Source organism: Pristis pectinata, chromosome 1, assembly GCF_009764475.1.
Source record: "Pristis pectinata isolate sPriPec2 chromosome 1, sPriPec2.1.pri, whole genome shotgun sequence".
Classification (NCBI taxonomy): domain Eukaryota; kingdom Metazoa; phylum Chordata; class Chondrichthyes; order Rhinopristiformes; family Pristidae; genus Pristis; species Pristis pectinata.
This window is the reverse complement of record NC_067405.1, coordinates 90,680,929-90,695,671: the sequence shown is the minus strand read 5'-3', so window position 1 is coordinate 90,695,671 and position 14,743 is coordinate 90,680,929. Positions and strand designations below refer to the sequence as shown.

The 14,743-nt window shown below is 45.8% G+C and overlaps 1 protein-coding gene across 1 annotated transcript in view; it reads right to left on the bottom strand.

The window, feature by feature from the left end:
• The window catches only part of LOC127571458 (sushi domain-containing protein 6-like), a 48,463-nt gene extending 33,962 nt beyond the window's left edge, over positions 1–14,501 (bottom strand). Inside the window, 2 exon segments of the mRNA XM_052017853.1 lie at positions 4,290–4,433; positions 14,261–14,501. Coding sequence (XP_051873813.1) covers positions 4,290–4,389 — 100 coding nt within the window. The 5' untranslated portion in view covers positions 4,390–4,433; positions 14,261–14,501.
• Positions 14,502–14,743: the final 242 nt, after the last annotated feature.

The following is a 14,743-nucleotide window of genomic DNA, read 5'->3' as shown; positions in this document are numbered from 1 at the left end:
GAAAAAGTGTGATGCAAATAAATTTAATACCTCCTTTCCAAAACAAGATTGCAAATACACACACACAGCAGGAGGTGGGGGAAGAAAAACCGAGAACAGAACTCTGGGGAAAGAGCAGAGGAGCAGGACTAACTGCCAAGCTGCATGGACACTTCCTATGCTGCATCATTCTATAGTTCCAGCAAAGCATTGCTGAGCCACTGTGTTCAACAAGTGAACATCAACAGGAAAAAGGCTAGTCACCCTAAAAAACCTATCAAGCTATATCCTACAAACTCTTCATTGTAAATTTATCAAATATCCTCTGCAAGTCCTTTATCTGCTTCCACCACCTTTCCCTGGATCTTCTTCAACGAGCCTATCATTCCAAGCCTCGTTTTCTCATTCTTGGCACTCCAGTTTTAATCTGCGTTCCTTGGTGCAAAGCCATCCCCGAACCTGCTTTGTCAGTTTCCTTTTAATAGACTTCAGTGTAATGAACTGCTCCAAAAATAAAAAAACAGGTCTAACAGGTTTAAGCTTTCTGCCTCATAAAACAAAGGCATTATTTAACAAGGCAGGAGAGCTCGTTCCGGTTCCGCCTTAGAAATATAAATCGCTGGACCTTCAACCCCTAATCCAGGAACTCCCCGCCCAAAAGCACTGTGGAGGCACCTTCACCAGAAGGAATGCAGCAGTTCAAGGTACCAGCACCTTCTCAGGGGCAATTAGGGATGGGCAATAAATGCTGGCGTTGCCAGCAACTCCCAGATCCTGTAAATGACTATACAAGTCCAAGCAATCGATTCCAGATGTATCATATGGAAGTAAAGGCCAAGTATTTTTGCCAGCCAATGTGTTGCAAGATTTCTTCATTTATATGATACAGGGAGGTTATTTGACCTATTGGCTCCATGCCAGCTCCCAAAAGAGCAATCCAATCGGTCCCATTTCCCCACTCCTTATTTCCCTATAGTCCTATAACTTATTCTATCCCATCTGCTCTCCTTTTTCATTCTCACTGGACTTCTATCTCCAATACAATTTACTGAAAGTCCTGCACCTATTTTTAAGGATTGCTACTTGCCGTAAACCATTTATGTAACACACTGGTGTCATTGTTCCAAGCAGTTTCCCTTCCACCTCATCCACCCGGCTGAACTTGTTCTCAAACTGAACAATGCTGCTCCTTGAAGGCACACTGATGTCAGTGCCCTGGCTTCAGCTGGGCAATAGTTGATACAACACATACTGCAGAGTCAGGCAAGGGGAATGCCATTCTTGCTCTGGATGGGAGGAGAGGAGACGAGATCAGAAGTCTGGAAACAGAGTCCTCAACCAAGATTATTTCATCGTGGCTTCCTGTTGTAATTTCCCACATTACAAGAATGAGTGTACTTGGTGGTTGGAAATATGTTGAAGTTGTGGTAGGTACTACAGAAATGCAATTCCTTATTTTACTCAACTGCAGTTGGACAGATAATGGAATGCGCCAAGCACCTCCCCCCAATTAGTAATGGAATGCGCCAAGCACCTCCCCCCAATTAGTAATCAGCCTAGCAACCTTCGGAAGGAGTTAAATAACACAGGACCAACTTAAAAGGCTGCAGTCCTAGACCAAATCCTCCTTGAACATAAACCATAACATTCCTGCAAGTGGGAATAAACATCAGATATTCCTACATCTACAAAACTGGCCACTGAAGACTAATCTCCATGGCAGGGTTGTGAACCTTCCAGGAGAACAATGAGGGGAGTTTAAAAAAAATGGACTTTTTTGTTACAATTAAAAAATAGCAAAGTAAAAGATTTTCCAGTGCATCCAGATTAATAGAACCATTCTGGTCTAAAAGGCTCCCTTGCATTCTCATCCGGATACACTGGTGCTGCGGATTAAGAGTTTAAACCCAACTCTGTGGTATTTCAAAAAGTATTACAATAAACAGCCAGAAACCCAGCTAAACCTTTCTCTTCAATTGTTTTCAACTGGCTCGGGAAGTTGGGAATCGAGGATGATGATGTGGTAGAAAGGGGCCTGGCGTACATCAGAGCAGAGATGGCCGTCAGCACTCCATGACAACCAGATTCATTTCAACCTCCTCTGCACAGCTCAGAGAGGGTTAATGCACAGGGTGCCAAGACCTGCTTCCCTTTAAGTAGGCAGCACCGTGACACACAGAATGCAGCACACAGAAGTCAGGCTGCCTGATACGTGCTTGTGCGAGAAGAGGCTGCAATGCAAGATGCTTGCAGCAACAAACACAGCTCATTGTGCAATGCGTATCCTAGCAACAGCTATCGGGGCAGATCTCCAAAGCAATTTATGGTATCTTGACTGTGTTGATTGGGTAGAACCGACAGCACGGAAACCAGCAGTGGTGGGTTGGGTGGGGCAAAGTGCAAGGGCAGGCCACTCCCCTTCCCCACCCGTCGGCACCCTGTAACTGCAGATCATTTCACAAGCAGTAGGAACAAGGAACAGCCCACAGGGCACAAAAAACAAAGCAGCCAACTGCCTGCATTACACAGTGTGGGATAGTTATTCTGGGCCAACTAAAACCCTGTGTCACAAGCACAGTAAACAGGCCACGCAGTCATGAGACTCCTGGTCCCATCATACAACAGGCCATGGAGAGGGACAACTACCCCTTCTGCTGAGCTGTACCCACTGTGCCTCCCCCACCAACCCCCCCCCCCCCCCCAACCCTGTGCACCCAGATTAATAGAACCATTCTTGTCCAAAAGGCTCCCTTGCATTCTCATCTGGATACTACTCTGGTACTGTGGAATAAAAGGGTTCAAACCCAACTCTGATATTTCAAAGTATTAAAACAAACAGCCAGGACCCCTAGCCAACCTTTCGCTTCTGTTGTTTTTCCAAGGGATCGGGGATGATGATGGTGGGAGACAGGGGGCTGGCATACATCAGAGCAGAGCTGGCCATCAGCACTCCACTCCTTTCTCTTCAGTCGTTTCTCAAATGCAGGATTAGAGAAATCAATGGGTTGGTGCATTAATTGGCCACTGCAAATTGCCGCTACTGTGAAGGTGAGTGGTGGTAGAGCAGAAGGGAAGGAGAGCTGAGGAGGACGTGGGGAGAATAAATGGAATTAGTGCAAATGGATGGTCAGCACAGATTTAGTGGGCTGAAGTGCTTGTTTCCATGCTGCATGACCAACACCAAACAGAATAGAATTCCTGCCCCAATGATGTAGCACCAGAGTGAAACACATCAGACCAAGAGAAGAACAGATACATCCTGAGAGGAAGGAGCCGAGGAGAAAGGGTAGGAGGGAAAGAGGTTGAAATGAATACTAATTACCAGAAGAGGAAGGTAGGGTATACCAATTGCAAAGCCTACGAAGCTCGCTTCTACTTATTTGTTGAACAATCATGGTCACTCCAAAACTGTAACATGTACCATTTCTCCTCAAGCTGGGATACAAGGAAGAATAGCTTTAGGTATTCTTAGAATTAAATTACTGCAGTATTTAGGGTGTTCAGAGACTTACCCAATGCTGGTATCTTACTTATAGCGTGCCATTGACCTGGGACTTCTTTATAAGTGAGATACCAGCTCTTGATCCCAGCAACATCTCGATTTTGATAAAGGCTCATCCTCATTTTCAAATCCCTCTACTGCCTCACCCCTCCCAACTTCACAATGCCAGAGATCTCTGCACTCCTTCAATTCTGACCTCTTGCACACCCCACTCTTCCTGACATCGCCACTGCTGGTCATGCTTTTCAACAGCTGGGGCCCCAAACCTTTATAAATTTCTGATCATTGGTACGACTCCCACTTCTGAGGAAAAAACACGATGATGCTGGAGGAACTCCAGCAGGCCAGGCAGCATCCGCGGAGAAAAGTAGGCGGTCAATGTTTCAGGTCAGGACCCTTCTTCAGGCCATGTAATCTCCATGGATGCTGCCTGCCTACTGAGTTCCTCCAGCATCATAGTGTTTTCATCTAGACTCCAGCACCTGCAGTCCTTTGTTTTGCTCCCACTTCAGAGGCTTGGACAAGTATCGCAGGCTGACAATCCAGCATGGTACAGGGGAAATAGAGTACTGAACCCCACCCCTCCATTAAACCCCACACCCACTGCCCTCTCTTTGATCAAGCTTTTGGTCACCTGTACCAATATCTTACTAAACAATGCCACATTTGTCTGATCGTGCTCATCGGGAAGAGAAAATTGATACTTCAAGTTACTGCTCTTGTCCCAACGTCATGCCAGTTGGAAGAGACCCAGGAAACCACATCAGGATGGAGCTCCCCACCAAGACACCCAAGAATTAACACCTACCATTTGACGCTAATCCTTTGGAGATGCAGAGGAGGAGCACCAAGATCAGTGTTGCTCGGTATTGCCTGTGGCTCTTCCGCACAATCATCCCATTGCACATGTTTCAAGCCAAGAGACTAGGGCCGTTTTGCAAAAATTTCAAACCTGCATCAGAAAGGGATTAAACAAAAGATCATTACACTGGCAAATCCAACAAGATAACAAACCTCCATTGGCATGACCCCAGGATATCCCAAGTCATCTTATTGCCAATGAAGTAATTTTGGGTGTACTGTTACAGCACAGGTAAAAATGACACCCATTTTGCACACAGCATAAACAGGAATGTGGTAACAATGAAACATTTTTTCTTTGGATGTTGTTGAATGGGAGACATATTGGTCAGGACTGCAAGGATCACTCCTCTGTTCTTCTTCAAAGTAGTTTACTAGGACCTTTTAGTTCTATTTGACTGGGCAATTGGGCCTCTGTTTAATTAGTCAGCTCCACAATACAGTTCTTCCCCTGTACCGTGCTGGACTGTTAGCCCGTGTTACTTGTCCAAGCCTCTGAGTGAGAGTACTACCCTCCAAGTTGTGACTGAATGGAAGCGAGAACTGATAGAAATCTTTGCACTTTGCCCGTCTCTCTGTATAGAGCCAACCTCTCGAGCAGAGTGAATTTAAAACTTGTGGGAATTGAAATGAATCATTACTTTCCTTGTTAACCCTGAGGAATTCATACACAGCATTGAGGCTTGCTGGGCAACCCTCCAGGACTGTGCCACAAACCCGGGGGGGGGGGGGGGGGGGGGGGGGTGAAATCAATGCGATGTTCAAAACAAAATAAAGCAATATTTTACTTTTAGAAATTGGAGACAGGATAAAAAGATTGTTTGAAATCCAGTCAGATGGGCCAGACTCCATGCAGTTTCCAATTGGCTGGGAGAGCAGATCACAGGAATGATAGGCAAAACAGTTGACCAATGGTAACAAGGTAGAGGTGGGACAATTGGAGGAAAGAGGTCATGTGATGAAACCTCCAAGGCCACATCCATCCGGCACTGGCAATCCTAGCCATGCTCTGTCTTAACCCATAGGTCATTCCTAACTGTACAACACCCAAACAATATTTCCTTAATGTAGATGCCCCTGGACACATTACACAGCAAAACAAGCATAGAGCCAAGAGAGGGATGGGATGATGACTATTCAGAGGGAGTAGTTGTTCAGTGTCAGTAGTGCAAGAATCTCAATAGAATAGGAGCTAGGTTTCAGGGCAGAGATGTGCTTGCAATGCTCCTGGATAGAGCAGTTGGGAGACAGGGATACTAGGATCAGAAGGAGAGGCATGGTACTGTAGCGGTTAGCGCGACGCTATTACAGCGCCAGTGATCGGGGTTCGATTCCCGTCGCTGCCTGTAAGGAGTTTGTACGTTCTCCCGTGTCTGCGTGGGTTTCCGCCGGGTGCTCCGGCTTCCTCCCACATTCTAAAGATGTACGGGTAGATTAATTTGGGGGTTTAAAACGGGCGGCGCGGACTCGTTGGGCTGGAAGGGCCTGTTACCACGCTGTAAATAAAATCTAAAAAAAAGCAAGGGCTAGAAGCAGTAGAGGCATCTGCTTGAATGCTTGCAAATAGTAAGGGGTGATAAAATCCACACAACTGCTCCACACTTTCCAATGAAGTTGGGCTTGTGGGAGGTGGTGATGCAGACAGATCCAAAGGCTATCTGACAAGTAAACTGATCTACCTGCCAACCAGGCAGAATAGGAAAAATGCCACATTTGACTCACTGGTTGTGCTCAGAATTAACTTATCTCAGCAGAACTAGCTTCACCACTGAGAGGAAGAGAAAGTTTACTACATAGACACCCTCCCCTTGCAAGGCGTGCACAGAGAGATGAAATGTCTTTTTGTTTTGTTCACCAAAGCAGACACCAATAAAAGGTTGCATTTCCACCCCCCTCCCGAAACTGCGCAATGTTAATGAGGCTATTGAGTATTTTTTTTAAGAAAGATGTGCTTATACAGCCCCTTTCATAACCTCAGAACGTACATGATTAGCTATAAAGTGCACTGGTATGCTTTGAAGTGTAGTTTCTGTTGTAATTTGGGCTAGAGAGTACAGAGAGATCCAAAAACAGCAATAAAATAATGAACTAATCGTCCTTTTCTCAATCATGAGGTGGCCAGGACTCTGGGAAGAAAGATCACCAACACCTGAAGTACCATTGGAGCAAAAAGAAGTGTAGATGCTAGAAATCTAAAATGCTGGAAGCATTCAGCAGGTCAAACAGCATCTGTGGGGAGAGAACCAAGAAAGGGTCTTTGGCTTGACTGTTTCTCCTTCCACCGATGCTGCTTGATTTGCCGAGTGCTCTCAACCCAAAATTACAATCTTGAAGTAAAGGCAGAAAGTTCTGAAAACAGATCTCCAGTACCTGCACGGTATTGCTCTCGCACTGGAAAGGATTCACTGCTTTTATAGAGTCAGAGACGTGGAGAGGTACAGCATGGAGACAGGCCATTCGGCCCAGAGAGTTCATCCATTTATATTAATCCTACATTAATCCCATATTTTATTCTCCCCACATTCCTACCAATTCCCCTCAGATTCTACACACTAAGGTGCAATTTACAATTAACTACCAACCCACATGAATTGAGGAAACCGGAGCACCCAAGGGAAACTCGTATGATCACAGGGAGAACATGCAAACTCCACATGAACAGCACCCGAGGTCAGGATTGAACTGGGGTCACTGGAGTTGTGTGGCAGTGGCTCTACTAGCTATGCCATGGTGCCACCCTAATGTTCAGCTAAGAGAACAGAGGTCTTACCCTGACCACCAGGCGTTGTGTGGATCTGTTCTCCCTGTGACCACATGGGTTTCCCCCGGATGTTCCCGTTTCCTTCCACATTCCAAAGGTTGGTAGGTTAATTGACCACTGTAAACTGCCCCAAACGTAGGTGGGTGATGGGATATTCAGGGTGGAGTTAATGGGCATTGGAGAGAATGGGTTACAGGTAAATGTGGGGGAAATGGATTGCTGAGAGCCAGGATGGACTTGATGGGTTGAATGGTCTTTTTTGTAAGGAAACAGGAAATATTAAAAATATGAAACGTGGCTTGGCTTGCACCAACAATCAACCACCTATTTTATTCTCTGTACATTCCCAGCAACTCCCACAGGTTCCAACACTCACATACATACAAGGGACAATTTACAGCGGCAAATTAACCAACCGACCCATGTGTCTTTGGAATGCAGGAGGAAACCGGAGTACCCAGAGGAAACCCATGGTCACAGGGAGAATGTGCTAATTCCACACAGATAGCACCAGAGGAAGGATCAAACCTGGATCTCTGGCGCAGTGGCACTACTAGCTGCGCTACTGTTCCGCCCCCACCTTCTTAGAGCAATCGGGCCATGGCAACGAGTTAAGCTCTCCTGAAAGGATGGATTGAGCTCTCAATAACATCTTAGCCAAAAGACAGTGCAGCACTCCACTCAAAGTGACAGCCTGTAGTTTGTGTTCTGGTCAGTGAACTGTAACTTCAACCTTCCAACGCTTATGTGCGTCAGAGGTGTGATGCCAACTTTGGATCTGGTTTTGCACACAGCTAGCCGAGCAAATGTCTCTACAGAGGTGAAACCCAAACCGGTTCTAAAGATGGTCAGAAGCAGCAGGAATGCACGACTTTCCTCGCCGAATCCAGATACGGGATCCCTGTTAAAAGATCAGCAATCTGCAGATGCTGGAAATCAGAAATAAAAACAGAAAATGCCAGGGGTACTCAGCTGGCCAGGCAGCATTTTTGAAGAGAGAACAAGTGTTAAGTTTCAGATTGATGACTCTTCATCAGAACCATTCTGTGTGTTTTCCAAGAAAATCCCAAAGGACATCCTGTGCGTCAAGGGTACATTGATTGTACACATTCTACAGTCAGGTTCTGGTATGCATAGATCAGTGACCCAAGCCAAAGTAGGGCTAGAGTTGGCAATGCATTAGGATGTAATTCATCGATCTGAAACATTTAACTCTTTCTCTCTCCACTGATGAACATTTCCAGCACTTTGTTTTCTATTGTAGGGTTCCCAAAACTGTTGCACACTAGTGAAGCTAACTCACATAGCCTGGATAATCTCTTCCTTTCTTAACTAGTGAACAGCATCACAATTTGTAGAAAGAGTGCCTGCTTTTAAGTTGTCAACATTGGCTCAGTTGCAGCGTGTACACTCGAGTCTGAAAGTAAGCCGTGGTTTCAATTCCCACTGCAGGCACGTAAACACAAGACCCAGGCTGCCGATTTAGTGAAGTGCTGAGGGAGTGTCAGATATGCTATCATTTGAACAAGATGCCAATATAAAGAAACTGAAGTAGGCCAAGTGGCTCTCCGAGCCTGCTCCAGCATTCAACCAGATCGACGTCGATCTTCTACCCAATGCAGTCAGGTGTCCAAATATCCATCGACCTCGTCAGTACACTCAGCAGCTAAGCTCCTGCAACCCACTTGAACGCAGAGAATTCCAAAGATTTGCAACACACCCTGCAAAAACTTCTCTCCCTCATCTGTCTTAAATGGCCAACTCTGTATTCTAGGATTAGGCCTCCTGGCTCCCGACTCAGCAGCCAGAGGAAATAGCATCTCAGTACACACCATAATCAAAACCCGCTCAGAATATTCAATCTCCCAGTGTGGTCATTGCTCATGCAGATTGCAGTGAATTTGGGACAAATTATTCTATCCTCCTCCACAGATCGTTTCCTGGGAATACGCAGGAAAGTCTCAAAAAACCAACAACTCCACTGGCTCCAAGATCAGTATAGCCATCCTCAGGTACAAGAGACTAAACGGCACGTGGCTCCATCACCACAGCCCTGCAAACTCTCAGCATGGCTGTGTTAGTTTGCACTCCCTTGTAATGAAGGCCACCACACCATTAGCTTTCCTAAATGCTTGCTGTGCCAGTACATCCAATTTACCATCTCCTCAATCAGTTCACCCACATTCCTCTATGTGCACAAACATCACTAGTTTCTCACCATTTAACAAAACATTCTGCTTTTCTGTTCTCCCCAGAGTGCATGGTCTCTTATTTTCCCACATTTTACCTTATCTGCCATCTCTCATTTCACCCACCAATGCCCTTTTACGGGCAGCATCTTCCTCACAGGTTTACTTTCCCCACCTAGATTTGCATCGTCAGCATGCTTGGATACACAACACTGGTTTTTCCATTTGTGCAAATTGTCAACAGCTGGAGGGCGAATATTGTTCCTTGTAGCACCCCACTAGTAACAGTTTGGCAACTGAAAAAGGCCAGTTAATTACTGCCCTGCTTCCTGTCCTTCAAACAATTGTTATCTCCAATCCCATGAGCCCTTAAAGTGAGCCCATGAGCCCTTAAAGTGAGCTCCTGGCTTCTAGCTGGTGTAAAAGACTCTAAAGGCACACTTTAGGTGTTCTCTCTGTTGTCCAGAGAGAGATTTATTTGGCAATGAGATCTTGCTGTGCAAATAAGTAGCAGAGAGAGAAAAAGAAGAGGAGGTGGGGAAAGAGAGCAAGACAGAGCGCGAGAGCCAGAGCATGAGTCATGAGTAACCACTGAAGTGAAACAGTCTGTTCTGCTTTCTCAATGTCAGAAATTCCAGTCAGGAAACAAATTCTGGTTTGCAGGGAAGTTTGTCTAATTATTAAAGTGGATAAGCCAACTTCTTTCAGCAATAATCACTGCCATTTCAACATTCCCTAAAGGATTTTAGAAACTCTATGTGGCCTTTACATCTTACATATTGTTATTTTATTCACCTACATTCCTCAAGTTCTCACAACAGAAACCAGAATACAAATGTCAAGGGAAACCAGAAGATGCATTGGGTTTAAATCTATTCTCGCATCCAGTGGATCTTGGTCACAGTCTAGTCCAGACTACTATATGAAAATCTCCTCTCCATTCTAGCCAAAAGACATCCAAGGCAGTCATTATTGATACTGGCCCCTAGGGCACAATGGTCCTAACTCAAGTATAAACTGTTGCCAACAGCAAATCAATCTGCTGGAGGAACTCAGCAGATCAAGCAGCATCTGAAAGGGGGAAAGGAATTGTCAATGTTTCAGGTCAAAACTCTGCTGCAATACCAGCAGACTTTACTGGGATGTCCATTGCTGGAAAGATCCTTCAGTTACAAAGGAAGCCAGAAAAAGGAACCAAGAACCAACCTCCCACATTGTGACCTCAATGGTGATTACTCCACGGTGCAGAACTGAGCACAATGATTCTCAAGGTGCAGGTGTTTGACACTGCTCAATGCCAACTGTGCTCTGGGGTGGGTTCTGCTACTGATATCATCCACAGATTTCTGTTGGAAAACATGTGCACATTGGATCAGGCTGGGCAAAGATGACATTGTGCTGGCAATGAGCAGGAAGGGACAATGTTTCCTAGGGTCATTAACTTCTGCTGAAGAACATCCTTGCATAGCACTGGAACACAGTAAGTCACAGAAAATGTAACAAATAAACAAAGCCTAGTCCAGCCTGTGCAGATGTTTACACAAACACAAGCTTGTGTAAATTAAGTAACTTAATGTAAATTAACCTACTGAATATTGAAAGGCATGGATAGAATGGACATGGAGAGGATGTTTCCAGTAGTCAAAGAGTCCAGGACCAGAGGGCACAGCCTCAGAATAGAAGGATGCCCCATTAGAACAGAGATGAAGAGGAATTTCTTCAGCCAGAAGGTGGTGAATCTGTGGAATTCATTGCCACAGACACCTGTGGAAGCTCAGTCATTGGGTATATTTAAAGCAGAGGTTGATAGGTTCTTGATTATTAAGGGCATCAAAGGTCACGGGGAGAAAGCAGAAGAATGGGGTTGAGGGGGAAAAGGAAATCAGCCATGATCGAATGGCAGAGCAGACTTGATGGGCCGAATGGCCTAATTCTACTCCTACATCTTACGGTCTTAATCCTGACCCCCTTCCCTCCATTGCCCTTCACCCGAACACACTCTGGCACCTTACTCTTAAATACCAACTAGGTGCTTGCTGCACAAGGTGGCTCACGACCACCACATTAATAAAATTCCTCTGCCCTATTTACCTGATGTTTAACCTTGGCATCCATTGCCCCTCATTCTACATCCCCAAATCATATTAAACAGTGTCCATCCACCCTTTTCTTTTATATTCCTAAACAAGTCTGTCAAGTCACCCTTTAATCTCCGCCTCTAAAAACTTCCCCCTTTTTCTCAAGTCATTCTTCCTCAAACCAGACAGAACTTCCTCCAACCTTGGGTGCAGTATTCTCTGTTCACATAGGGAGATTGAAGGGAGGCTGATAATTAGTCAGTTGTGTTGTGTCAGCAAGCATTACTCCAAGCTCCCAAACATATCCCACTCCCACAATGACTGCCCCACCTTTGGGCTTCTCCCCATGTCCCGCTGAAGTAGATACAGCAAAAGCCCAATTCATCTGCTTGGCCCAGAGATGCTCTCAACATAACTCAGTGCCTTCAGCTGTAGCACTTGAGACCTACTACATTCAAAGGCTGAATATTTAGTCTCAAACCCAATCTGATATAATCTGTACTGATGCTCTCAGTGCAAAGGGGGAGGGGGAGGGGGAAAGTGTTCAACTGACAGTGCTACCAATTTTCACAGCCCATCCTCTCACAGGGACAAACACCAACTTCACCCATGTCCTGACCAAAAATATTTGGGCAGCACAGTAGCACAGCTCCAGCAACCCAGGTTGGTAATTGGTTTATTAATGTCACATTTACTGAGATACAGTGAAAAAAAATTGTTTTGTATGCCATCCAGACAGATCATTTCAAAACACAAGTACATTGAGGTAGTGTTACAGTTAGAGAAGGTGCAGTGCAGGCAGACAATAAGGTGCAAGGGCCACGACGAGGTAGATTGTGAGGTCGAGAGTCCACCTTTATCAAACAAGGGGTCCGTTCAAGAGTCTTGTAACAGTGAGATAGAAGCTATCCCTGAAACTGGTGGTACACGTTTTCAAGTTTTTGTATCTTCTGCCCAATGGAAGGGGTGGGGGAAGAGGAGAGAGAATGTGCAGTGTGGGAGGAGTCTTTGATTTACATTGGCCACTTTTCTGAAGCAGCAGCAAGTGTAGACTATGTCCATGGAGAGGAGACACGAGATTCTGCAGATACTGAAATCTGGAGTAATGCACATAAATGCTGGAGGAACTCAGCAGGTCAGGCAGCATCTATGGAGGGAAATAAACAGTCGACGTTTCAGGTCGAGACCCTTCATCAGGACTGGAAAGGAAGAGGGCAGAAGCCAGAATAAAAAGGTAGGGGGGAGGAACACAAGCTGGCAGGTGATAGGCGAGTCCATGGAGGGGAGGCTGGTTTTCATGATGGACTGAGCTGTGTCCACAAACACTCCGCAAGTTCTCGCGGGTCTTGGCAGAACAGTTGTAACACCAAGCTGTGATGCATCTGGATAGGATGCTTTCTATAGTGCACCTATAAGAATTGGTGAGGGTCAACAGCGACATGCCAAATTTCCTTAGCCTTCTGAGGAAGTAGAAGCGCTCGTGCGCTTTCTTGGCCACGGCGTCTATGTGGTTGAACCAGGACAGGCTTTTGGCGATGTCTACACCCGGGAACCTGAAGCTCTCAACCATCTCCACCACAACACCATTGATTCAATCCTAACCTCCGGTGCTGACCCTGTGGAGTTTGCATGTTCTCCCCATGACGATGTGTTCCCCCCCCCCCCCCCCCCCCCCCAAGGATTCCACCCAGTTTCATCCAGCACCTTTGTGACTATCGCCTCGCCTACCAACAGCTGACATCGGCCAAACAACAATGGGGCTGGTTCATCCACAATGCATTGAAGAGTCCAGCCACACCGAGTCTCGGGATTAAATTTAGCTCTGCAACTAGGGAATGTCTGTTTATTGTAACAGTGAGGAGACCGGGAATATGTCCATGTGGCAAACTCTGATAGAACCATTGGCCCATGTAGTATAAATAGGTCAACAGCGACCAATAAGCGAGACAGCCAATGCATCTTGAGAGCTGCTGTATTACCAAGAATTTCTTGTCCCGAGCCCTTCAGATGTTATCTACCACCAACTCTTGGATGTAGATTGATGCCGATAAAACCCTTCAGCAAAACAAAAAGTTTACTTGGGAATATAAATGCTTCGAGTGTTTATGGACAGTTTTCCTTCGCCACACGCTGGGACCAGCTGTCGAGGACGACATCAGTCCCAGCCTTTGGACCGGGTTAGTTGCTTAGCCTGATCAAGGAGGATTTAGTAATCAAGGCCTGTCTTGTGTTCAATACCGCACATGTTGCATAATATCCCTGCGAACAGCGTAAGGAAACAATTTAAAACAAAGGGCTCCCACGCACAGTAGTGACGGTGGGTCTTTAAGCCCAGTATGAACTATTACGAAACACAAGGGGAAATTGGATCCAGGAACGGGTTCCGGTTGCATTAGGAAAGAAAGTTTTTTTGAAAGAGAGTTTCTCAACTGGAGCTTTTCAGCTTGTCTGGCATAATATACAACATCTTTTAAAAACACACACACACACTTGTGTAAATAAGCGCGCTGGCCTCCTGCAGTTTACTTAATTTGGTCTGGTGGTAAAGGATTTAGGGAAATGTCGTTTCAGAATGTATATGTCGAAAAACTGCTGGGTGAGAAAACGAATCAGTCCTCTCAAACCGAGTTAATGTTACCCAAAGTAAAGTTTAATTTTATTAAAACTAAATAACACACAGGGCCCGGTTGCACCAACATTGCCACCCTCCCCAAGACAATATGTGCAGACACACACGGCTAATATTTAATTCATGTCACTCCCCAGTTCTTCTGCAACAGCAACCCGGAAAGAGCAGCGGCCACGGCCGGAGCTGAAACAGCCGCGCTGAAATCCCAGACCAAGCTGAAACTGACAAAGGAAGGCCGGGCAGAGGGGAAAAAAAACTTACCCTTAAGTGAAGCGATCACTTGAATGGCAGATCAAGTCGACATTCACATTGTATCCATCCCAAGCACAGGAACGTCCCAGGGAAGGAGCCGCGTATCCGATTTCAAAATGTATCCGAGGAAAAGGTCGTGTATCAGGATTCCAAAATGTATCCGACCGCCAGCGTAACTCAGCAGAGGCCGTATTTCCGATCACTAATGTATCCAATCGCACCTTCGCTGCTCACTTCCTCCTCCAAGCATCTCTCAGCAACTACATTCGTCACAGCTCCCACCAATGAGGAGCCAGGGTCAAATCGGTCATGTTTTGGATTTGCAGCCTTAAAGGGATAAACCCTGCTTCCTTTATTAAGAGGGCATTTTTGCTCTCGCAGACTCCAAGGCTATTTACTGTTGCGAAGTGGATTGCAAGCAGAGAGGTTACTTTGAAAATCAAGAAACTGTGGGCACCAGGAGTCTGAAACGAAACCAGAAAGTACTGTAAA